The 25,588-nt window shown below is 40.6% G+C and overlaps 1 protein-coding gene across 1 annotated transcript in view; it reads left to right on the top strand.

The window, feature by feature from the left end:
- The window catches only part of LOC139441417 (uncharacterized), a 48,995-nt gene that overhangs the window by 2,209 nt on the left and 21,198 nt on the right, over nt 1-25,588 (top strand). Inside the window, exons 2-19 of the mRNA XM_071222333.1 lie at nt 1,677-1,742; nt 4,117-4,221; nt 5,655-5,714; nt 7,248-7,365; nt 9,230-9,377; nt 11,128-11,191; nt 11,877-11,982; nt 13,111-13,199; nt 13,965-14,088; nt 15,163-15,300; nt 15,666-15,938; nt 18,547-18,762; nt 19,313-19,432; nt 19,640-19,749; nt 20,382-20,503; nt 21,373-21,494; nt 21,766-21,898; nt 25,360-25,484. Of these exons, the coding sequence (XP_071078434.1) occupies nt 1,686-1,742; nt 4,117-4,221; nt 5,655-5,714; nt 7,248-7,365; nt 9,230-9,377; nt 11,128-11,191; nt 11,877-11,982; nt 13,111-13,199; nt 13,965-14,088; nt 15,163-15,300; nt 15,666-15,938; nt 18,547-18,762; nt 19,313-19,432; nt 19,640-19,749; nt 20,382-20,503; nt 21,373-21,494; nt 21,766-21,898; nt 25,360-25,484 (2,230 nt within the window). The 5' untranslated portion in view covers nt 1,677-1,685. The remainder of the gene's footprint in view (nt 1-1,676; nt 1,743-4,116; nt 4,222-5,654; nt 5,715-7,247; nt 7,366-9,229; nt 9,378-11,127; nt 11,192-11,876; nt 11,983-13,110; nt 13,200-13,964; nt 14,089-15,162; nt 15,301-15,665; nt 15,939-18,546; nt 18,763-19,312; nt 19,433-19,639; nt 19,750-20,381; nt 20,504-21,372; nt 21,495-21,765; nt 21,899-25,359; nt 25,485-25,588) is intronic.

Here is a 25,588-nt window from a genome sequence, read left to right as displayed (position 1 = left end):
TGCTAGTTTGTTTGTTCGTTTGTTTGTTTGTTTGTTGTTTAACGCTGCACTCAGCAATAAACCTGCTATATGAAGGCGGTCTGTAAATAATCGAGTCTGTACCAGACAATCCAGTGATTGACATCATGAGCATTTAGAGCACAAATGGGTTGCTGAAGACCAAATCTACCCCGATCTCCAATTCAGCATTGATTGTACGATCAGCCGCTCTGACACAAAGTCAGATGTTGAAACTACAATAATTAGAGCTGGAAGGAAGAACAGGAGGCTTTGAAGTTACAAACCAATTATTACAAAAATAGCAAGTCGAAATAAGAAATTGCTTCCGTCATCATTTTTGTCATTGATGCGTCCAATTTGGAAATGTCCTCCACATGTCTATCTAAACCGTTTGAAACCTTTACCGAGGCCCTGAATGTAGCCTTGCTTAAACAACATAATATGACGCTGTTATGAAATGATGATAGAAAGAGCATGCTCGATTGTACCTCGATGTGTTGACACTAAAGGCTGGGCCTGCTGGAGTATTGCTCGACATGAAGGGAAAGTTGACTGTTGGAAAGTTGAAGTCATCCACCCCTCGTGTCTCGTGGAGTGTGTTTAGTCACTCTGAATCTTCACGAATAGATCTAAATATGAAAACTATGAGGCGATCTCACTGGTCTCCTTTATTGCCAGTTCAGGTGGGTTAATCAGTTGAGGGGAATTGGCTTTTGTAACTTAATTCAACAAAATCAGACCATCGATCTAGAGAAACTAAAGTTAATCTTCTTGGCCCAAATACCTTGTTTTGACTTTGCCAAACTGAGTTGAAATTCCGATTCCTACGCATAATGATTAACCAGTCAGTCTCGAATGTCTGTCGAAACAGGTTCCATTAGGCCGAAGAAATAAGTAGCTGTGACGATTGTATGACTGGATCACAAACAATAAGTGATGGCGCCAGGTGTTCGTGACAAGGCTAACCGTGTTGAGCACTTCTGGTTGCACCCATCACTCTCACGTGTTGCACGAAGAAACAGATCAACAAGAAGCGGGCACAGTGGCTGCCCATGGCCTTGCACTTTTTGCCTAAATGTCAGATTTCCAATTTTCATTTGGATGTTATGATGGAAACTAGCATTTCAAATGTTATTTTCTCTGTAAACTTCAGATGACATTTGATGTATCTTTTTATTGTCCCGAACGTTTGAAAATAGAGCTGCAACTACAAGATATATACACTTGGCGTGTATCGAAATCAAATCACTATTTACCTTCGAATAAATAAACTGCCCATGAATGAGAAACATGATATATATACTTGCCTCGTAATATCAAAGTATAATCTCATCTATGCTTATTGGACGGCAGATATTATTTGTTATAGAAAACATAGGTATACATTACAATGCCCCAACACTGTGCCAAGGCAAATACCTCAAACAACAAGCTTTCAAAAACGAATGTGTTTCTTTTGTTGTGTTGTTTGTTTTTTATTTAACGCCTCACTCAGCAATATTGGAGCTACATGACGACGGCCTGTACATATTCAAGTCTGGATTAGACAATCCAGTGATTGACACCATGGGCATCGGCCTACCTAATTGAACACGATGCCATATTACATTGCAGAAACTTGATCTGTGCATGCTCAAATTACTCGGAAATTTTCGACCGGACTTGTCTGAAAACAGCGACACACGATGATGCAGACCTGGCTGGTGTTGGCAGTGTGTGTGGCGTGGGGGACGTGCTACACGGTAAGTAACACAGTGTGTGTGGCGTGGGGGACGTACTACTCGGTAAGTAACACAGTGTGTGTGGCGTGGGGGACGTACTACTCGGTAAGTAACACAGTGTGTGTGGCGTGGGGGACGCACTACTCGGTAAGTAACACAGTGTGTGTGGCTTGGGGGAAGTGCTACACGGTAAGTAACACAGTGTTTGTGGCGTGGGGGGCGTTCTACTCGATAAGTAACACAGTGTGTGTGACTTGGGTTACGTGCTACACGGTAAGTAACACAGTGTGTGTGGCATGGGGGACGTTCTACTCGGTAAGTAACACAGTGTGTGTGGCTTGGGGGACGTGCTACACGGTAAGTAACAGTGTGTGTGGCGTGGGGGACGTACTACACGGTAAGTAACACAGTGTGTTTAGACAGTTTATGAAGAAATGTGAGCTTGGACGTTTCCTACTGTACAAACGTCATTCAGTGTAGTTACTGTAGAGAGGAGGAAGATCATAGCGACTCGTCACAAGGACCCGGTGTGTCTTTTGCTGGTGATGAGGTGACAGAATGGATCGGGTGTTATAAATATCTTGTCATATACGCCGAAAGTGTGGATCGTTGCTCACATTCTAACGATCACTTTGGGAGACGTGTTGGACTTCGTCATCAATTAATCGTCAATAATCCTTATTGAAGAGGTCGATATTGTAGAAAGGTAAAAATACTTCTCAACCTATCGCAAGACCTAGTGACGGTTGTCGGTACCACTGTACGTGCGACTGGCGTCTTGCTGCATCTGAATGTGGGAACTGTGTTATGATGTGTTGTGTGAATCTGTGACTTGAATGGATCAGATCCGCTGCCGTGGTTTGGTAAGCTGCCTTATGATCCTCAGTGTATCAGCACTGTGCCCTCTCGCGTGCTTCACGGAGGAGGTAGCTGTTTACCTGTACAAACATAACTCTCGCGTGCTTCACGGAGGAGGTACTTGTTTAACTGCACAACCATAACTCTCGTGTGCTTCACGGAGGAGGTAGTTGTTTAACTGTAGAAACATAACTCTCGCGTGCTACACGGAGGAGGTACTTGTTTAACTGCACAAACATAACTCTCGCGTGCTACACGGAGGAGGTACTTGTTTAACTGCACAAACATAACTCTCGTGTGCTTAACGGAGGAGGTACTTGTTTAACTGTAGAAACATAACTCTCGCGTGCTTCACGGAGGAGGTACTTGTTTAACTGCACAAACATAACTCTCGCGTGCTACACGGAGGAGGTACTTGTTTAACTGTAGAAACATAACTCTCGCGTGCTACACGGAGGAGGTAGTTGTTTAACTGTAGAAACATAACTCTCGCGTGCTACACGGAGGAGGTAGTTGTTTAACTGTAGAAACATAACTCTCGTGTGCTACACGGAGGAGGTAGTTGTTTAACTGTAGAAACATAACTCTCGCGTGCTACACGGAGGAGGTAGTTGTTTAACTGTAGAAACATAACTCTCGTGTGCTACACGGAGGAGGTAGTTGTTTAACTGTAGAAACATAACTCTCGTGTGCTTCACGGAGGAGGTAGTTGTTTAACTGCACAACATAACTCTCGTGTGCTTCACGGAGGAGGTAGCTGTTTAACTGTAGAAACATAACTCTCGCGTGCTTCACGGAGGAGGTAGTTGTTTAACTGTAGAAACATAACTCTCGCGTGCTTCACGGAGGAGGTAGTTGTTTAACTGTAGAAACATAACTCTCGTGTGCTTCACGGAGGAGGTAGTTGTTTAACTGCACAAACATAACTCTCGCGTGCTACACGGAGGAGGTACTTGTTTAACTGCACAAACATAACTCTCGCGTGCTACACGGAGGAGGTACTTGTTTAACTGTAGAAACATTACTCTCGCGTGCTACACGGAGGAGGTAGTTTTTTTACTGTAGAAACATAACTCTCGCGTGCTACACGGAGGAGGTACTTGTTTAACTGTAGAAACATAACTCTCGCGTGCTACACGGAGGAGGTAGTTGTTTAACTGTAGAAACATAACTCTCGCGTGCTTCACGGAGGAGGTAGCTGTTTAACTGTAGAAACATAACTCTCGTGTGCTACACGGAGGAGGTACTTGTTTAACTGTAGAAACATAACTCTCGCGTGCTTCACGGAGGTGGTAGCTGTTTAACTGTAGAAACATAACTCTCGCGTGCTTCACGGAGGAGGTATTTGTTTACCTGTACAACATAACTCACCCTCTTCGAGGTAGTCCCACCATCTTCCATACGTTCTCTCTGTCTTTGTGTTGGATATCCAGGTTATACGTTTTCATCATCTTGTAGAGAACATCATCAGGACTTACCCCATACGTATTTGTGTCACGGCCTCCCCACCTCAGGGTTTGTTTCAATGTCCTTCCAGAGTGCATCCTCATCACCAGAGAGTCACCGAGTTCAGAAACGTCAAGCCACAGTCGTCGTTACTCACGGCGTCGTCAACATCGACGGACCAGGCAGCTCGGATGATGTAAGCTAACTTTTAAACTGCGCCCCACTGTGTTGCAAAACAAATATATTTCTTAACGTTTCTCTTACTTATAAGCAGCAAATTCTCTGCACTTGAACACAGCAGACATAATTCAATATTGATATACCGTTAATATTAGTTTAAACAAAATCAGTAATGGTACTCTCGTGTGACTGAACTTTCATCGATCACTTGATTCTCTGGTTTGTTTACAGAATGACGTCGCACGGCAGGAGTACTGCTGTGTGGCGTCAGGCAATAAATACTTACTTTTGTATGCAAATTGGGGCAGGACATGCTTACCCGTTCGCGAACACCTTGTGTTATCATTTGATTTTCAGTGATCCATTCATATAATATTTGCCCTTCACGCCAGGTGGAATCTGTTTCTGGGCTGGTTATTCTCTTGCATTGACAATTTATATTTACATGGAGTATTATCATCGTTTCATTGCATTGTATGTAATGGGGGTTCACTTCAGCTTATGGAGTAGCGTTGTTCGTTGTCAGCACCATGATGGGATATATCTAGCCTTGACGTCAAAACCAAACCATTTTTTTAAGAAAATGAAAAGAGAATATTGAATTGTGAACTCAAGATACAGGAATCTGAAACTTTTATATAACACAGTCACATAACGGGGTTCAGAAATCTACCGATCTGATGTGTGGCAACACAATGATATTCAGAAATCAAATACCTGAAACAATGACAGGATGTGTGGCAACACAATGGGATTCAGAAATGAAATACCTGAAACACTGACAAGATGTGTGGCATCACAATGGGATTCAGAAATCAAAATACCTGAAACACTGACAGGATGTGTGGCATCACAATGGGATTCAGAAATGAAATACCTGAAACACTGACAGGATGTGTGGCATCACAATGGGATTCAGAAATGAAATACCTGAAACACTGACAAGATGTGTGGCATCACAATGGGATTCAAAAATCAAATACCTGAAACACTGACAGGATGTGTGGCATCACAATGGGATTCATATTTGTTCATTTCAGTTGTAACAGTTCAGAGTTTGATAATCTAAGAAACCACAGATCATAGACAACAGACACCATGGCACCATATAGGACCACAATGTCACTTGGATTTGCTAATGGAATAGATTGATTCTGAATATTTTTTCTAACGGCGGTTAATGTTTCAGTAGTCTTCTCAGAATGTAAAATACACAGAGAGGGCATACTGTGGCGGTGTATGTAGCACTACAAGGATGTGAGGTTTGGTTGTCTTGTTTTATCGAGATGAAGTGTGAGTGTGAGTGTGAGTGTGAGCTGAGAATGTTATTTCAATGTTCTTGTCCTATATAACCGGATTATTACTGGATTATTATTATTATTATTATTATTATAATTATTATTATTATTATTATTATTCGCAGTATAATATTTTGTTATTTTTTCTCAGGACGATTCAAGTGAGGAAGTGGAGGATCCATCTCATTTCAATGACACAAAATCAGAAGAGGTGAGTATTCTGTGCCCCGTTCCACAAAACCATCGTAGCACTACGACTTTCGGAAGTCTGTTTAAGTATGGGAGTTACGATCATCTTAGCGCTAAGATCGCATTCTTGTCCCTGACAATTTAAGCGTGTCAGGTTTCTCCATGAGAAGGTCCAGGGTGAGTGAGTCAAAGGCATTACCTCGGCACAACGAAGACCCGGGTTTGATTGGCAACATGCACAACATGTGTGAATCTCTTTCTGTTGGTCGCCGTGATATTGCTGGAAGTCTGCTTACAAAGTCCAGCTAACAAACAGACGTAAAGTCCAACTAACAAACAGACGTAAAGTCCAGCTAACATACAGACGTAAAGTCCAGGTAACAAACAGTCGTAAAGTCCAGCTAACAAACAGACGTAACGTCCAGCTAACAAAGAGACGTAAAGCCCAGCTAACAAACAGACGTAAAGTCCAGCTAACATACAGACGCAAAGTCAAGCTAACAAACAGACGTAAAGTCAAGCTAACAAACAGACGTAAAGTCAAACTAACAAACAGTCGTAAAGTCAAGCTAACAAACAGACGTAAAGTCCAGCTAACAAACAGACGTAAAGTCCAGCACAACAATGGAAATTGTCTTCTCACACATACGTTACAGCTACCCAGTGTATTTGAGGTTTGTGTGTAGTCTGATTAAACTGAAAGCGAGCTGCAGTTCGGATCAATTGCAGATGTTCATTCAGGCTACCGTGAAGATCATAGTCAGCAACTCATGCTTGTCGTAAGAGTCGAGATAACGGGATCTTGTGGTCAGACTCGCTGACTTGGTTGATTCATGTCATTGTAACCCAATTGCGTAGATCGTTGCTCATGATGTCAATCACTTGATTGTCTTGTCCAGATTTGATTATTTACAGACCACCGTCATATAGCTGGAATATGGCTGAGTGCGGCATTATACAAGAAACAAACAACTATTTCTTCCAGGCTCTGTGATCGTACCCAAAGTTTGCCTTATCTTGACTCGATTTTCTAACAGGGTGTTTATTGTTTGACGTCGCCCTTAGCAATATTCCACCTGTCTGTAAATAATGGAGTTTGAATCAGACAAGCAGCGACTGATTTCATAACTAACGTCACAGGTCGTCTGGGTACGATGACACCCAATGAACCAAGTCACCGAGATGAACCGTCCGACCCGTTACGTCGTTTGTCGACCAGCACAATTTGCTGGAAACAGTTCTAACCCGGGATCCCCAAGGATTCCCAATTTACAGTATTGCTAACTGTGGTCACTCACTCACTCACTCACTCACTCACTCACTCACTCACTCACTCACTAACTCAAAAACCACCCACCCACCAACCCACCCACTCACTCACTCACTCACTCACTCACTCACTCACTCACTCACTCACTCACTCACTCACTCACTCACTCACTCACTCACTCACTCACTCACTCACTCACTCACTCACTCACTCACTCACTCACTCACTCACTCACTCACTCACTCACCCACTCACTCACTCACTCACTCACTTTGTTTATTGCAGGAAAAGAATGACGACGAAGAATCCAGCTATGATTCAAGGTCACGTCGACTTATTTCCAAGGACAAATCCGACCAGTGGCCTAAGGGCATCGTTCCATACATCTTTGAGGATGGTCTAGGTACGTAACTACAGCACGACAATGACATCCATTCACGGCAAATATTGGCCTTGGTCAGTGTGAGACGATCTTAGTTCCTTACTGCGATATATTCATTACTACTCAACGTTTCTCACGGATGATTCTGTTTCCCATGATACAATAAACTGGAAATTTTAAAATGTAAATAATGTGCCGTGATTACCTGTGAAGAGTTGTTTCCCTTAGTAAGAGCTTGATGTTGTAATCCAGATGTGATTCTAGCTTTCGCAGCACCGTTGGTTTCTCCATTGTGATTAAGGTCTACGTCACCGTAGGCTATCCTCTCTCAGTAAGCAGACACGCTGTTGAAAATCATTCATCAAATCATTAACACAATACATTTGCTGACCACGATTGATCTCACTCATCACTCACTTGAACGAATAATGCAGTCATCCAGCCCACAGGACAACAGAGAGCACTTCCTCAATACGACGTAAAATGTAATGGCTATGTTAGTAACAGCTCAATGTCTGTGAGGAGTTACTTCTTAAATATTTTATTTACATGTGCATATAAATTCAAGACCTCCTCTTGTGGATAGAGGTCGACGGTTTGATCACCCGGTCACGTGATTCCAAAAAGTAGTTAAAAGATGGTACTTGATTATAATTTACACAAACTTGTATTACTCTGATCATAATTTACATAAACTTGAATTCCTCTGATCATTATTTACACAAACTTGTATTCCTCTGACCATAATTTACACAAATTTGTATTCCTCTGATCATTATTTACAAAAACATGTATTTCTCTGATCATAATTTACACAAACCTGTATTACTCCGATCATAATTTACACAAACTTGTATTACTCTGATCATAATTTACACAAATCTGTATTACTCTGATCATAAATTACACAAACCTGTATTACTCTGATCATAATTTACACAAACTTGTATTACTCTGATCATAATTTACACAAACTTGTATTACTCTGATCATAATTTACACAAACCTGTATTACTCTGATCATAATTTACACAAACCTGTATTACTCTGATCATTATTTACACAAACTTGGATTACTCTGATCATAATTTACACAAACTTGTATTACTCTGATCGTAGGTTAAACACAATTGTAGTACTGTGATCATCGGTTACAGCAACGTGTACAAATGGACGTCATGAGAGACATGATGTCGTCTTGGTCACTGTACACTAACGCCTACACAAGTGTTGTTGATGCAGATGTTTGCCCTTTCTCTGACCAATGCAGGCTTAATTCGCTGAAACATTTCATCATTCCCTGTTGGAATGACCTCAATATGACAGCATAAGTTACAATCTTGGAAGTACAGTGCTGGAGAAAAGAGAAACAATTATTCTTGCTGCAATGTTGGGCGATAACATGGTATATGGTTCAAATCAAAAGTCTCTCCGAGAGTAAGTGACGACATCAGGCAAATATGAGACAATCTAGTAATATGTCTCTGACAGAAATAGCAGTAAACATTAATACAAAACATAAGTCTCGCTTTTGATTCGTTTTGAGGTTTCTTTTTCTGGCTGATATGCTACTTTTTTAATTAAATAGATTTCGTTCTAAACGAAATTGTGTTTGCTTGATGTATTAATCCATGTTATTAAGCAGATGATTTAATTTTATCAGAGTAATGGTGTAAAATGACATACATTTAAATAAATGGTAACTTCCTATGGTGTGGTAAATATACTTGTATTTATGACTGTTAATCATCATTTGGTGTATTCACCGTGTTTCTAGTCTAAGGTGCTCCTAAGCAATAGCACCACCGATATCAAATTTCGTGTTTGATGGTTGGGTCACGAGACCAGTGTAAAATGTGGTTTCACAGCTAGTGTTTTGTTAAAGGCAGCGACGCCCGCAACGAAATCTCCATAACTCAGCGACGGATCGAGAAGTACACCTGCATCCGGTTTGTACCATGGGTCAAGGGCGTCACCAAGGCAACGTACGACCTATCCCACGAGGGTCATCTAAACTTTGTCGATGAGAGCGGGTATGTCTATGTCGACTTTTACCACGTTGGCCGCTAATACCTCAAAGAGGTGTACGGGGACTTAAGACAATATATGTGTCCAGTAAATGCTTCAAAACATGCCATGCTTTCTCTGTGGGTGGGGCCATGAAAATTGTCGCAGCAATCCATGCCCAGTGAACCATGTATATTAATGTATAAAGTCTCCATTTTCGGTGAAGCAGACATTACCGCCAACAACGTAATGAAAGGCACCAGTGGTGTTATTGAATGTGTATGGTAAGCTGTACCGTCAGGGCATTTTCATTGGCTACTGTTAGGTTTAAGACATTTTCATTGGCTACTGATAAGTTTAAGACATTTTCATTGGCTACTGTTAAGTTCAGACATTTTCATTGCCAACTGATAAGTTCAGACATTTTCTTTGGCTACTGATAAGTTCAAGAGATTTTCATTGCCAACTGATAAGTTCAGACATTATTTTTGGCTACTGATAAGTTCAAGACATTTTCATTGCCAACTGATAAGTTCAGACATTTTCATTTCCAACTGATAAGTTCAAGACATTTTCATTGCCAAATGATAAGTTCAGACATTTTCATTGCCAACTGATAAGTTCAAGACATTTTCATTGCCAACTGATAAGTTCAGACATTTTCATTGCCAACTGATAAGTTTAGACATTTTCATTGCCAACTGTTAAATTCAAGACATTTTCAATAGCTACTGTTAAGTTCAAAACATTTTCATTGGTGACTGTTAAGTTCAAGACGTTTTCATTAGTGACTGTGCAGTTCAAGACGTTTTCATTGGTGACTGTCAATTTAAAGACATTTTCATTGGTGACTGTTAAGTTTAAGACGTTTTCATTGGTGACTGTGAAGTTCAAGACATTTCCATTGGTTACTGTTAAGTTCAAGGCATTTTCATTGGTGACTGTTAAGTTCAAGACGTTTTCATTGGTGACTGTTAAGTTCAAGACATTTTCATTGATGACTGTTTAGTTCAAGACGTTATCATTGGTTACTGTTAAGTTCAAGACATTTTCATTGGTGACTGTTTAGTTCAAGACGTTTTCATTTGTGACTGTTAAGTTCAAGACGTTTTCACTAGTGACTGTTAAGTTCAAGACGTTTTCATTGGTTACTGTTTAGTTCAAGACGTTTTCATTGGTGACTGTTAAGTTCAAGACATTTTCATTGGTGACTGTTTAGTTCAAGACGTTTTCATTAGTGACTGTTAAGTTCAAGACATTTTCATTAGTGACTGTTTAGTTCAAGACGTTTTTATTTGTGACTGTTAAGTTCAAGACGTTTTCATTAGTGACTGTTAAGTTCAAGACATTTTCATTGGTGACTGTTAAGTTCAAGACGTTTTCATTGGTGACTGTTAAGTTCAAGACATTTTCATTGGTGACTGTTTAGTTCAAGACATTTTGATTGCACTTACAAATAAAGCATTATCATTGTGGGTAATACTAAGAAATACATGCATTGAATATAGCAGTGTATACCATTCGTACCAACATCAGCCAATTTTCGTTTTCTCGACTTGAAAATCATATAATGAAATTGACTGGTCAGGAACTTCCTTATGGAAATTATGTGAGCTTGAGGACAGGATATGCCAACCCTTTTCGCGATTCTCAGTGACCGATTTACGCCCAATGGAAACTGTTTCGGCGGAAAATCCAGACTGGTTACCCTGTGGCGTTTGCGTCTTCTACCATGAAGGTAATCATGTCTCATATGTTATTCATTCATTGCTTCAGCTGCTGGGCGTATGTCGGATTCGGGTCCAGCGAGAGTGGCAGGAACATCAAATGTTGCTCCAGGGTATGGCCCTCTTTTACCATTCTTAGAATTCCAAATGCGGCTTCCGGGTCAGAGTTGGTCCAAGCAGCCTTTGGTTGTCATGGAGACAGCTCATGGATCGGATGGTGGTCATTCTGGTTGCCTTTGTTGAATGCGTGTCATCGCACACTGATGGGCGGGACGTGACAGCTCGTAATGCGTATCAACATAGATTTAACATTTATCATGCCCCGCCCCTATATTTTCTGACTTTTTTTAAAACAAGTTTAAAACTCATTTCACAATTTATAAATTTAAGGTGTTAAAACATAATTGAAATTCTGATTAGTGCGGATGGTTCTGAATTTGGGTATTATTACATTAATATCATACGAATAGGCAGAATATTAATTTGACATTTGTATTATAGCACATAATTGTTTTATAGTCTCAGGAAACTTTTGAAAAACAATATTTAGCCCAGTTAAGCACAAAATATTTTCATGTTCCAAGTGATCTGATTTAAGATGTTCTGAAGAATCACAATATGCATGAAATATAAACACAACTTCACTGTTACATTAGCCTTTGAATAGCCTTGGAACAGTGGTTGAGTTTGATCACAGCATGACAACTTGATGTGGGAGGAATTCATTCCGAAAGTGACGTAGACAGGAATATAAGAAAACATCCTTTATGTAGTGTGCTTATATCATTACATTTCCAGCACCCCTGCACGCATGAGTTGGGTCACGCTCTTGGATTTCCTCACGAACACACGAGCCCAAAGCGAGCTGGATATGTCCGTCCCAATTTCCAAAACGTTGATCCTTGTGAGTAATTTAAGTGATGTCATTTTAAGGAGTCTACTACATGAAGCAATACTTAACTTTATACCTCGGGTGACATGATTTCACTGCAAATCGAATACCGACCGATCCCTCCGCATATGTTTCGACAATAACACGGCGCGGGACACCAGAAATGGGTCCCGATTATGTTTCTAGGTGTGTCAGCCATACCCAAAAGGGGCGTTCAACCCAACCCAACTCACACACTCACTCACTCCAATATAATCGAACAAGACAAACCTGCCAGTGAGAGCACAAGATTATCGCAATCGCTGCATGACAGGCAAACAGCCAGGTCACACAGTCTGACCTCCATCTACCCCTGTTAGCAGCTCCCGCGACCAGCATGACACACTGGGGATTATACCGGGACCTCGAAGGGTTCATTGTTCATTGTCCTGTGCAGGGGTGGTTGGACGTTGCAATTGCACGCACACTGCGACCTAGATCACATGGCATTCTTGATAATCTCACATATGTCCGTCACTCTTTCACAATAACTTGCAAAAAACAACAACTAGCTTGAGTTTTGTCTCTCGTGTTGGCCAAGTGTGTTAAGCTGGTATTCAATACTCTGGTATTTTCAAATAATGTTTAATTATGAAATACCTCTACAATTTGACAGATAAACATCGGTCTCTTTTTTTGTGGTGAAGGTTAGACTCTGTCACATATCATAAACTTAGAATAAGTGTTTGTTGTGGATCATCTATCCTTAAATCTGTAACAACCTTGTCATCTCCTGTGTAGATGTTTTGGGACACAATCAGATATTAACCTGTTGTCAATATCACAGGTGACAGGAAGGGGATCAGCTGGGCACTGGAGCGTGTAATGTGGGAAGTTACGGGGGGACACCGCCATGAGGCAGATGGTGGTTTTTCGCACAGTGTGGCTTGCGTGCTTGAGTGGTGCTGAAGTCCGGGTTTAAATCCAAGCAATTATAGATATATCACCTTGTATTCCCAGTTGTGATATGTGCTATAACTGCGTTACATCCTCTATTCCATCTACGTACCGAGTTTGCCAGACACCTGTCTGTGACATCCGGAGGTCAATGGTTATGTTTCACATGTCACTTTATATATGTTTTTGTTTGTGTTTCCACAGCAAACTGGGGAATATACGACATTAACAGTCCAAGCGACTATGAGGACCTGAGGTTTGACATGACCAGCCACATGCATTATAACCCTACGGTATGTGAAAACTACGGTATTCTCCTTCCTTTAATGTTTCAATAACATATGATTGCTTCCTTGAACCAATACAGGGGTATAGATCGGTAATCCAGCAACACATGGCTGCTTCCCTTAACCAATACAGGGGTATAGATCGGTAATCCAGCTACACATGGCTGCTTCCCTTAACCAATACAGGGGTATAGATCGGTAATCCAGCTACACATGGCTGCTTCCTTGAACCAATACAGGGGAAGAGATCGGTAATCCAGCAACACATGGTTGCTTCCTTGAAGCATTACAGGGGCATAGATCGGTAATCTAGAAACACATGGTTGCTTCCTTGAACCAATACAGGGGCGTAGATCGGTAATCTAGTAACACATTGTTGCTTCCCTTAACCAATACAGGGAAATAGATCGGTAATCCAGTAACACATGGTTGCTTCCTTGAAGCAATACAGGGGTATAGATCGCTAATCTAGCAACACATGGCTGCTTCCTTGAACCAATACAGGGGCGTAGATCGGTAATCTAGTAACACATAGCTGCTTCCCTTCACCAATACAGGGGCATAGATCGGTAATCTAGTAACACATGGCTGCTTCCTTGAACCAATACAGGGGTATAGATCGGTAATCCAGCAACACATGGTTGCTTCCTTGAACCAATACAGGGGCATCGGTCGGATATCTATCAACACGAGATCACACATTTTAAGGAACATAGTTCAATAGTAACATTACAACATAACATAACATCGTTTCTCAAACGATTCTTTCAGGGTTTCTCCAAGAATGGCTGGTACACCCAGACAGTGTTGTTCCGAGACCTGCAGCCTATGCTGCAGAACAGGGGCAACGTCTACTACTCCTGGCACGCCCTGGCCCACGCCTACAGCTGCACGGGTACGTCCACACATGTTCCTTTGGGTCAGGTCATAATAGACCCAAGCGCCCTGGTGAGCTAAGCACGACGGGTAATATTGGGAAAAAGCATCTGTAACTGAAAACACTCGAAATAAGTTAAAATTATATCAGGTTATGCTGACAGAAAACTAAATTATTTGTTGAATATGCTAAGTTCTAAAAAGGAAAGTGTTGTTGGTAAACAAAATAGCTCCTCCTATCTGTAATAATTGGTGTATATTTTGAAGCCCTGTCTGAAACATAATGCAGTACATACCATGGCCATCAGAGTTTCGTGGAAAAACCAAAGGGTCAATTCTGTGATTGAGAACATTTATTGAGCACGTGTTGCAGCTAGTGACACATAATACGGTACATACCATGGCCATCAGAGTTTAGTGGAAACACCAAAGGATAAATTCTGTGATTGAGAACATTTATTGAGCACGTGTTGCAGCTAGTGACACATAATGCGGTACATACCATGGCCACCAGAATTTAGTGGAAAAAACCAAAGGGTCAATTCTGTGATTGAGAACATTTATTGAGCACGTGTCGCAGCTAGTGACACATTGATATCAGCGTCTTTTGGGTGAGTGAGTGAGTAGGGTTTTACGCCACGTTTAACAATAGTACCGCCACGTCATGGCAGGGAACACCCGACCATATGGTTCACGCAGAAAGTAGGTGTGAGATTTGCATTTTACCGTGACACTGAATCATGTTTGATTCAATTCGATCAAAATATGGTCAAAATCAGGTGTCTAATTTCATGGGATACCGCAAAATTAACATGCCTGTGACATAAGACTGTTGAAAACGCATAAATCAATAGATCAATGGCTGCCCATAACCCATTACAATTGGATACATTTGATTTCAGACAACTCCACAAACATGATGAATATGTTATTTATACATTTTTATCGGCTTATCTCAATTAAACGGCTTTCATTGCAAACCATTAACCTTAAAGATGTAGACCTCAAGGTGATGGAGCCTCTGTGATATGAGTCTTCCAAAACAACATTTAGATGCTTAGTCTACTGTGTTCTAAGTGCGGTCTATTTTCAGAGGAAAAGTGTCCAAGTGGGGCAGCTGTGACTTGCGTCAACGACGGTTTCGTCTCCTACATCGACAACAGCACGTGCGCATGTATCTGCCCACCAGGTCTGGATCCTGCTAAGGGATGCTCTGACGTCATAAAGCAGGGTGAGTAGGGAATCAAGGGCTTCCATGACGTCATAAGACTGTTATGCGGGGCAGGGTGTGACATAAAGCCTTCAGATCAGCCTGAGAGTTGGGGAAATCATGATACGTCTGGAAGAGTGCTAAATGTTGCGTAATGCGCACCTCACTCACACGTGGCTTCCACAAATTACCAAAATGTTGACCCACTATTTCGGACATAATACAGTGAGTAGACAATCAAGGGCTGCTATGACGTCATAAAACAGGTGCGTAGGAGTTCGAGGGTTTTTGCTTTGATATTAAAAACAGGGTGAGTAGATAATTAGGGGCACTATTGCAGTCATGCCAGTCCTATGTTGTAACCACGCTGTGTCTCTCCTCTGTAGTGCCCGCTCCCACTAAATGGCCCGCAGGGACGCACGCCATGCCGTCAGCTACCGAAGGATGTCCCGGTGACGTATTCCTGGGCGGCTTTGTACACCACACCAGTGATGGGGGCAGCACACAGAGCGCCACCGTGCACGTCAAGGGGGAGTTCACATCCAGCAGCTCCAAGTACCACTTCTGTGTAAAGAACAGTTCCACCAGTGCTGACGCTGACACAGCAGAATGGGGACCCGGTAGATACTGCATACTCAAGAAAGGAGATTGTCCTACAGGTAAATGTTATATTCAAATTAAATTGTAACATACAATGGAGACATGAGTGGCATGCATGGCAGTTCAGGGCCCTGTGTTCATGGGGTCTTATCCCCTTTGCTCATGTTCCAGATTTGCAAGGACTATTCCCGTGTTCATGGGTTCCACCAAAGTGGTAAACGTCAAGAGCCTGCATTACTTCGGGTTTTCCTCCAACATTAAGCTGACACCCAGTCATATAACTGAAAGGGATATACAATACAAACACACAATAACATGAGGCCTCCCCCTTGTAATAAACTATGTGCCAAGCGGCCCGATTCCGTACCAAGTGATAGAAGTCTGTAATTCGGGCACCGTGAAAGCGGAAGGTCGGTGGTTCGATGCCTGACCGCGTCATACCGACGTTAAAAGATTGGACGTGTTGTTACCCTGCCTGGCGCTCGGCATTGAGGGAACAACAGTAGGACTGGTCGGCTCAGAGTCAGTATACCAGGCTGTCCATGATGAACTGGTATAGGATGGCGCACACACATGCACGTCACTATATGAGTTAAATACTATTTAATGCGACATTAAACCCCGCTTGACCTCACCTAAAACATCAACATTATTTTCCTCATCTGTAATTTGAGAGTGATGGTTTAGAACAAAATGGCGTTACCACGTCCTTTTCATTTATGAGTAAGAGACGTCCAGGTTATTCCTGTGTGGTATCTCGACATCTCCACGGGTGACAATAAGACAAAATCACAGTGTCTCTTTGCGTGATGTTCTTTAGTTTCGCCTGACAATATAGCACCTGGTAAATGTACTGGTTTGACAAACTGCTACAATTCCGTCAGGACACGTTGTCATTAAAATAAAAACTCTTTCCAGAGCCACAAGAAATATCTTCTCTGTTGTACGATTCAGACCGTCAGAAACATTTGTTTGTGAATCACTGTCAAATAGTGATAATACCAGGCGTTCCCCAAAACGTAAGCCTGTCCTGCCCTGTCACAAACACATACAAAGGCAAGTCAACTGTTCTCCCGAACACGGAAACATATGGCACAAGTGAAAATAGGGAATTGGGTCGGACATCATTTTTGTGACTCATGCGTCATTTTTGAAAATGTCCGGCAAGACTTGAATGTTGTCACCTTGATCACACAACTTCAGAACAAGAGTCGTATGGTGCTCTTTGAAATCTTAGAAGAAAGAGCATGATCGATTGTACCAAACTGGACACCAAATGCTGGAGCAGCTGTAATATTGCTCGACATAGAGGGAAAGTTGACTGTTGGAAAGTTGAAGTCATCCCGTCTTGTCATACAATTTTGAAGAGACTGTTTTGTCACCCGGAAACTTTATGAAACCGATGAGGCGGTCTCACTGGTCTCCTTTACTCCCAGTTCAGCTGGATAAATCCGTGATGGGTAATTAGATATTTGATGATTATTGAACGATACCAGCTCATCGATATCTGAAGCAAATCTAAATTTCTTGGCTAAATTACCTTCTTTTTACCTTGCCAAACCGATAAAAGAAATACCAAATCATACGCATAAAGAAATAGATCAGCAACAATGGGAGTACAATTCGTGCCTATTGGGAAGCCTACTCCTTGCCTAAATGTCTCATCCCCAATGTTAACATAGCAGTTATCATAGAGTAAGTCCAGCATTTCACATAGTGTTTTCTCAATAAACTTCAGATGTCATTTGCTTTCATTTTTGACAAATTGACGTAAACCTCTGAAGGGAGATATAAAACCGATCTATGGTCACCAAGTTTTGTAACAAAATCCTAATGGATCCAGTGGTGTGCGAATTTGAAAAATCAAATGTTTTGAATGAATAAAACTTGGTTCAAGTTTCGCGAATCCCTTGAGCTTTTGAGAAACACATGATATTAATTCTCAGTAAACTTCAAATGACATTTGTTTTCATTTTTGACAAATTGACCTGAAGATGGATATGTAACTGCATCTATGGTCATCACGTTTTATAACAAAAGCGCCATGGATCCATTGGTGTATGAAGTATATAAATATTTTCAGAGAATGGAGCTTGTTTCAATTTACACAAATCCCATGAGTTTATGAGAATCCACGTGAAATTAATTCCACTTGTCTCAAATACTTTCTGTCAATATAAAGAAAGTCCTTGATTGTATTTGAGGATTATGGTTAGACTTCGAGACAGGGATTTGGTTGTACATTTGCCCCAATGGTTCCTTAAGGAGAGACAACATATCCTGCAAATGAATGGTATCATTTGGCCTTTGTTCTTTCTTGTGAGCATGGCTGCGTCGGCGTTTTTAGGATGATGGAAACAGCCTCAATAAATTGACATTGGTCAGAGAGATTGTTGCTCATAACAGTCGAGTCCAACGTTTTCCTCTGGACATTCTATAAGGTCGAATGCAGTAAAGGCTATTAGATGGGATGGTATACCCGTTCATCAAAGTGGTACCCGTCTGAGACCTGCATCACTTTGGTCTTTCCTCCAACATCAAGCTGACAAGCCGTGATATAAATGGCATACTGAACTGTTCAAAGCAACGTAAAACCAAACCCACTCACTCATAATAGTTTCTCCCCTTGTGTCGTCATGAGGCTCATTTTCACAACCGCCTTTTCAGGTTTTGAAAGTGGATACGTCAAATACGACAACCTTGCTGGAACCACAACAACCACATCTGGATCCCTACCCGACGGCGTCTATGATGCAGACACTCGTCTTGACTTCTGTTGCCGTGATGACGGCTTCCCTATTGTCCCACTCAAACTCCCAAACACTAAACCCTTCATCTTGTTCCGCCACAAAGGAGAATCCGACTCCTGTCAAGAAGTTGATGGTAAGTCTCTGATTCACCTTCAGAAGTTTGTGTAATATGTTTGTGATGGAGCTGTCACGCCACTAAAACAGTAGTGAAATATCAGCTTACTGTTGATGGGCAATTATTTTACTTGTGACAAATAGGAGAATCAGTATTTACAAACAGCAAAGATATTAAATATTACCAATAACGAAAGAGTGATCGATATTTCAACATGTACTTTTTAGCGATTGTCAGTGCTGATTGGTCAGTTGTTGCTATTTGATGTTACAGTGTCTCATTGTTATTAAAATAAGACTTCACGTAGTGTATATATATATATATATATATATATATATATATATATATATATATATATATATATCACTTCTTTTGTGTTCCATATGGGAATGAAAATAAATAAGATTTTAAGTCTTTGAGTGTCATCACTCTGTATAAAAGGGCATATATTTATACAGACGTAATATGCCTTAAATTAAAAATGAAATATATCAGAGGGTGTAACATTACAATAATATTCTTAAATAATAATACCGTTTACCTTAAATCGTTAAATTGTTAACTGTAGGGATGTTGGCGAATCCTGAGTTCCTGAAGTTTGACGATGACAACGAAGGCCAGGCAGCCTACAGCCCGAGGTTACTGGCAAATAAATTCATTTACTGCTACTATGTGCCTGCTGAACGAGGTTCGTAAAGCCCTTTCCTTCTATTCTGTACTAGGGACAATTTGTTTAACGTATCAGGTTTCTCAAATCATCCCTAAATATTATTTCGTACTCCATAAAGAGAAAATATCATTCACTAATCTTCCTTTAATGCTCACGGTATTGACCTTGAGGGATTAAGTATGACAGTGTTCGCGGATATACATTCTTTTCTCCACAACTCCGCAGCTCGTGGTGGCCTGTATACCTTGACTAAAGAGAACCCCACACAGACCATCACATCACCTGGTTATCCCAGCTTGTACCCAAACAACTTGGACTGTTTCTGGATATTTAAGGTAAGATCACAATAACTAACGCCGTGATATTAATGAAATACTGTCCAAAACGGACTCACTTACTTACACACTCACTCACGTCTAGTAATAGAGAAGCACTCACATATGAAGCCACATGACAATAGATTCCTTTTTATTCCATATTTTGACATCTATTTTCCTTTTGTTAGTTTGTCATATGACCCAGTTTTCTCTACACATAAAAATAAATATATTAGAGGAAATGAAATTTTACAATATTTCATAAAACAAAGTAATATTGCCGATGCCACTCACTCACTCACTCACTCACTAATAAAAAGTTACGAAAAGAAAGATAATTGAACACTATTCTGGTTCACAGTCAAAGATTGTAATCTTTTAATCTTGTTACACTTCTACACCATAGGTTCGAATCCGGGTCCGCCCTGATAATAATTCCACGTTTGTCAGCACATTTTATGTTGGTGTCACCAAAGTCTCAAACCTTCATAACTTCAGGCTTTCCTCTCTCTCTCAACCTGATCTGTTTGTTGTAATCAGTTTGAAGGGTAACGGTATTTGACTCTACGGGGTTCCTGTTATTGAGAACGGCGTTCCTTTAAATTAACACTTCTGACATCAAATGAGCATATTTAAACTGATTTAAACAGGCGCCAGAGGACTCAACTATTTTGCTGAATTTTGATGACTTTGACATCGCTACTTCATCAACATCGGAATGTGAAGATGAGCTTCGTGTTAGATCTGTACTGCTCGGCGAAAACCCCTTCACGTAAGTTAAGCAGCAAAATTTAAAATCAGAGTGTGTTCCCCATTGTATTGCCGATAGGAGGCAGGGGTGGCACAGGCGTCAATGGCGCTATGTTGTGTGACGTCCCTCAGGCATGCCAGAAGCCAACGATCGTTGTTCTCCTTGATTATCAGTCTTGGTCAGTGGGCACCATACACGCCACCGGTGGAGCAGGATATATTCACCTTTTCGCAACTACCTGGTGTCATCATTATTTGTTAGTGATTCATAAACATATGTTATAAATGATAAAATGGGTATTTTTTTCTTACGATTATATAAATAATCTTTCATTTGACTGATGTGACAATGTCCATGTCCTCTATCACTTGTGTCTTTCTTCCACATTAAGTTCTGATGCAACTGAAAAGTACTAAAAGGAAACGGCATAACACAAAACCCGAAAGAGATATTATTAACATCAGCTTGTCTTCTTTATCAACATAATCTTGCTTACATTCTCTGCGTATTCAATACATATAGTTTCAATAACAGGAATTGGTAAGCAAGTTGCCAAAACGGCAACTAAAGATGCTTTGATGTACCATAATTACTGTAAAGGAATATATGTACCTTGTCACCTCCTTCATCTACAGACACTGTGATGTACCGTAATTACTGTAAAGGAATATATGTACCTTGTCACCTCCTTCATCTACAGATACTGTGATGTACCGTAACTACTGTAAAGGAATATATGTACCTTGTCACCTCCTTCATCTACAGATATGTGATGTACCGTAACTACTGTAAAGGAATATATGTACCTTGTCACCTCCTTCATCTACAGATATGTGATGTACCGTAACTACTGTAAAGGAATATATGTGCCTTGTCACCTGCTTCTTCAGATACTGTGGGGAGTCCCTGCACCGCACTATCCGGACTGTACGGAACACACTGTCTCTCAATCTCCGGACTACACCCGAGGGTCAGAGGAAGGGCTTCAAGGCCCAAATCAGTCTGGTCACACGTACGTTTTTTTTTTATCTATTCATTTGTTTGTTTGTTTTTGTTTTTTTCTAAATATATCCCTGTAAACTGTATTTAATCGAGTTATTGTCAAGTGTTTGGTGGTACTGACTTTCACTATTTCTACATTTACAACAGTCTCTACTGCCACGGCAATGTTTAAACGTAACCTTGACTGTTTCCGAGCACGCCCAAACATAATGAGATCAGGTCATTAGGTTCAAGTCTTCTTCACACGTTCATGTTATTTACTCCTTCTGTGAATTCTTCAGCTGAAAATCACTGCTACAGTATGGATGACAAGGGCGTCACGTACAACGGGAATGTCTCGTTCACGCGAGGTCGCAAGACCTGTCTTCCTTGGAGTCAAACAACCACGTGCCCGCATCACCTGTTTAATCCAAGGTAAAACTCTCGGGACAGTCTCTCTTTGAACAGAAGACGAAATTATCAACAGTCACAATCAAGGATTCACTGTTATAACGCATGTGTCCCTACTCATGTAGTAGTATAAGTAATGACCACTTCCACTGGAGCCAGATTTATATACCTATACCAGCACTACAGATGGATTTTTGTATGTCAAAACGCTGATGCGCATCAACGATCGTCATGAGATTAAGTTAAATTGGCTCTAGCTCACCACTACCTGGAGCCAATCCATACGCATGGGCCAATCACAAATTTGTCGAAAGAGCTGTGTGTCAGATTTTTGTGGAATCCATTCCATTGCAATTAGAAAAGGGCATACTAATTATTCGTGTTCTGTATGTGGGATTGGGGTCAAAGGTAGTTACTGTTTATGTAAGAGTCACGGTGCTGACAAGAAACGGTTTCAAATTATTTATGAGAGGAAAAATGCTGACCGAAAAGAGATAAATAGATTGGGTAGAATTCAAACCAATTTGACATTAGTTCACATTTATTAATATATCACAATGACTTATGTTGTCAGAGAGCTGAAGGCTTTGGCAAAGCAAAGTGGTCTACGTGGGTATTCTCGAATGAGAAAAGCAGAATTGATTGATTTACTGGCTTTGGAATACAACAAACCCCAGACTGTTAGAGAACTCAAAGCCCAAGCAAAAAACAGTGGGCTGAGAGGTTATTCTCAAATGAGAAAAGCTGAATTGATTGCTTTACCAGATAATAATCAATCCGATGATGTTGATAAAAATAATCAACCAGTTGATGAGTTAAAATATGTACCCACAGCCGGCGTTGGTAAATATCTAAGAGGTTGGAAGATGGATATTAATTCCAGCATGGATGTTAAAGATGTTAAGCCCATCGTATCGACCAAAATAACGAGGAGTCAGGTGATTTAAATAGTATAAAATACCAGCTGACGGTTAAAATGTCATTGAGTAAAAGTAACGCAGACAATAGCACTGAATATACCAAACCTTATTTCCGGAGCAGTCAAGAAGTTATAACTGAATCAGATACTATAAGCACATCGTAAGATACATCTATTCAGAGGATACAAGAAACTTTATAAAGCTCGACTAATAGAGGTTCGGGTTGGGTTGTGGATAATATCGATAGTTTATATTTAGATATAGCAAATTATATGCCTTTCAAAGGTGGATCTTATACAGATTAACCCCCATATCATAAAAAGAAAAAAAAGCCATAAGTAATGTAAACAATAAAGGCGATGGCTGTTTAAGAATGATGATAAGATCTGCATTGTTCCCCGTAGACAAACATCCGGATAGCCCTTCTAGCAACCCCAAAAACGATGGACTAAACCTTAATGGTATAGGCGAACCTACACCAATCTCACAAATTAATCAGGCGGAAAAGCAAAATAATTTAGCTATAAATGTTTTCGCACATTCTTCTAAAGGAATTGTTGTACACAGGATAAGCTCTGCTCTGGAACATATTCCCAGAATCAATTCATTTCTCATCGAAAAAAATAGTAAATATATATTATACATGGATATAGCCGCGCATAACGAGTGTAACTTGAAACTAAAAATGAATTCTCAAACAAAACCCATCCCCGTTGTGTTTCATAACCTTAGAGGATATGATTCTCGTATCATTATGCAAGCACCGACGGCAGCTTAACATGCATTCCTAACAATATGGAAAAATAAATATCATTCCCGTTGACTAAAACTATACATTATACTGACAAGGGTGGGAAAGCCAGAATAAAGCAAAGTAATGGGCTTAGATTCATAGACTCCATACAGTTTTTGTTATCTTCCCTGGACAATTTAGCCAATGCGAACAATCCCGATGACTTTGCAATAACAAATCAATATACCGATTGGTTAACACGGCATTTGTTGCTGAGAGAAAGTGTATATCCTTACGAATATATGGATGATTGGTCTAGATTCAACGAAACTAAATTACCACCCCTTGAATCATTCTACAGTAACTTAACAGACTCTAAAATAACCCATGCCGATTATGAACACACTCTGACGGTCTAGGATAAATTAGGTTGTAAGAATTTAGGCGATTGTCACAATCTGTACTTAAATAAGAACAGTATAAAGAAGCATTATTCAACGGTAGAACATTCAAACACGAGATGAACTCTTTAAGATGCTACAATCATAGGAAATATGGATTAAGAATGAACAAGACATCACTATCCCCCTTAGATACAAAGAGATAGATTGATAAGGATGGTGTAACTACCTATGCTTATGGTTATGGTGGTAATACTGTATCGTTGGGAACTATGAGAAACTCTTCGTGTACAAACGCCCTGCCCGGTCCATCTTTAAGATAATAAAGAATAGGCTCTCCTTCTTTCATAACCAATCAACTAATGTTATATGTCTTAAGGGACCAAATCGGATTGGTTGCGCGACGTAGGCCTCCTTCGAGTTCACCGGGCTGGTATAAATATCATACGCTTACTCTATCCGGAAGTTCTCCTCGGTGCTGAAGATTCGGAAGTCACAGATTTCATTTTAATCGCATTGAATGGTTTCTTCCCGATTAATCTCATTACTTCATTATTCAGCGCTGATACAACAGCTGATAATCGTGTCACCCATTCGGTTGATCTCAATCGCTTTGATTACATTACGATCCCATGCTGATAGCCAAACAAACGTTCCTCTAATGTCTGGTTAAAATCTTTCAACGATAGCTTGACTACGGTGGGCCTCTTTTTCACCATGCCTGATTTCAACACTGTGCTTTGTTAACAGTTATTGATCCCATAATTTCGCGACCAGGATCTACTTGAAATAGCTTAGGCCATTTTAGTTGTCCGTGTTTATATATGCGGCTCAGTGCATTAGCTACTTCAGTTGAATCTAACGAGCTAAATGGCTCAGACTCTTTGTACCGACTAGCCACATCAACTACGGTTTAAAGCGTATTGATACATTTTGCGTCTTACCTTATCATGGGGAAGAAACAAGAGTTCATTGTAAAAATATCAAACTTCTTCCTCGGTATAAAATGCGGTGCTTGATTCTTTTACCAATCCTTGGCCACATTTTTAGATACCTTAGCCTTAGCGGTGTTTAATTTTTGTATTGCTCCTATACCTTTCCAATATCCTCGTGGGCTATAGTAAATTTTATTCATTATCAATTAGTATTGATGTTTCTTTTAACAAGACTCGTGACAATCGTTGAATCGCATCATCGTTTATGCATAAAAAATGTTCCATGTGTAGTAGTAGTATAGGTATATAAATCTGGCTCCAGTGGAAGTGGTCCAGAACCAACATTACTTATACTACTCAAGTAGAGGCATGGCGAAGTAGTCTAGTGTCTTAGTCTCAATAACTGCTGTTGTGGTTGTTATTATTCTCAACAGCAGCATCGTCATAGTCGTTTATGTCAATATTATTATTATCATCATCATCATTATTTTGTCAGTGACGTTGGAGCCAACTTGGAAGAGAACTATTGCCGTAACCCTGACAACACTTTCCGGCCGTGGTGCTACACGGGAGTGTACGAGGGGCAGTGCGACAGGGACTACTGTGATGTGTGTCAGCTGGGTGAGTGTCCAGTGTCTGTCCATCAGTGAGATGTGTGCCAGCTGGGTGAGTGTCCAGTGTCTGTCCATCAGTGAGATGTGTGCCAGCTGGGTGAGTGTCCAGTG

The sequence above is a fragment of the Haliotis cracherodii genome, unplaced genomic scaffold (assembly GCF_022045235.1).
Source record: "Haliotis cracherodii isolate W230 unplaced genomic scaffold, xgHalCrac1.p SCAF_40, whole genome shotgun sequence".
NCBI lineage: Eukaryota > Metazoa > Mollusca > Gastropoda > Lepetellida > Haliotidae > Haliotis > Haliotis cracherodii.
Note: the sequence above shows the minus strand (reverse complement) of the source record. Positions and strands in the feature narration are given on the sequence as shown.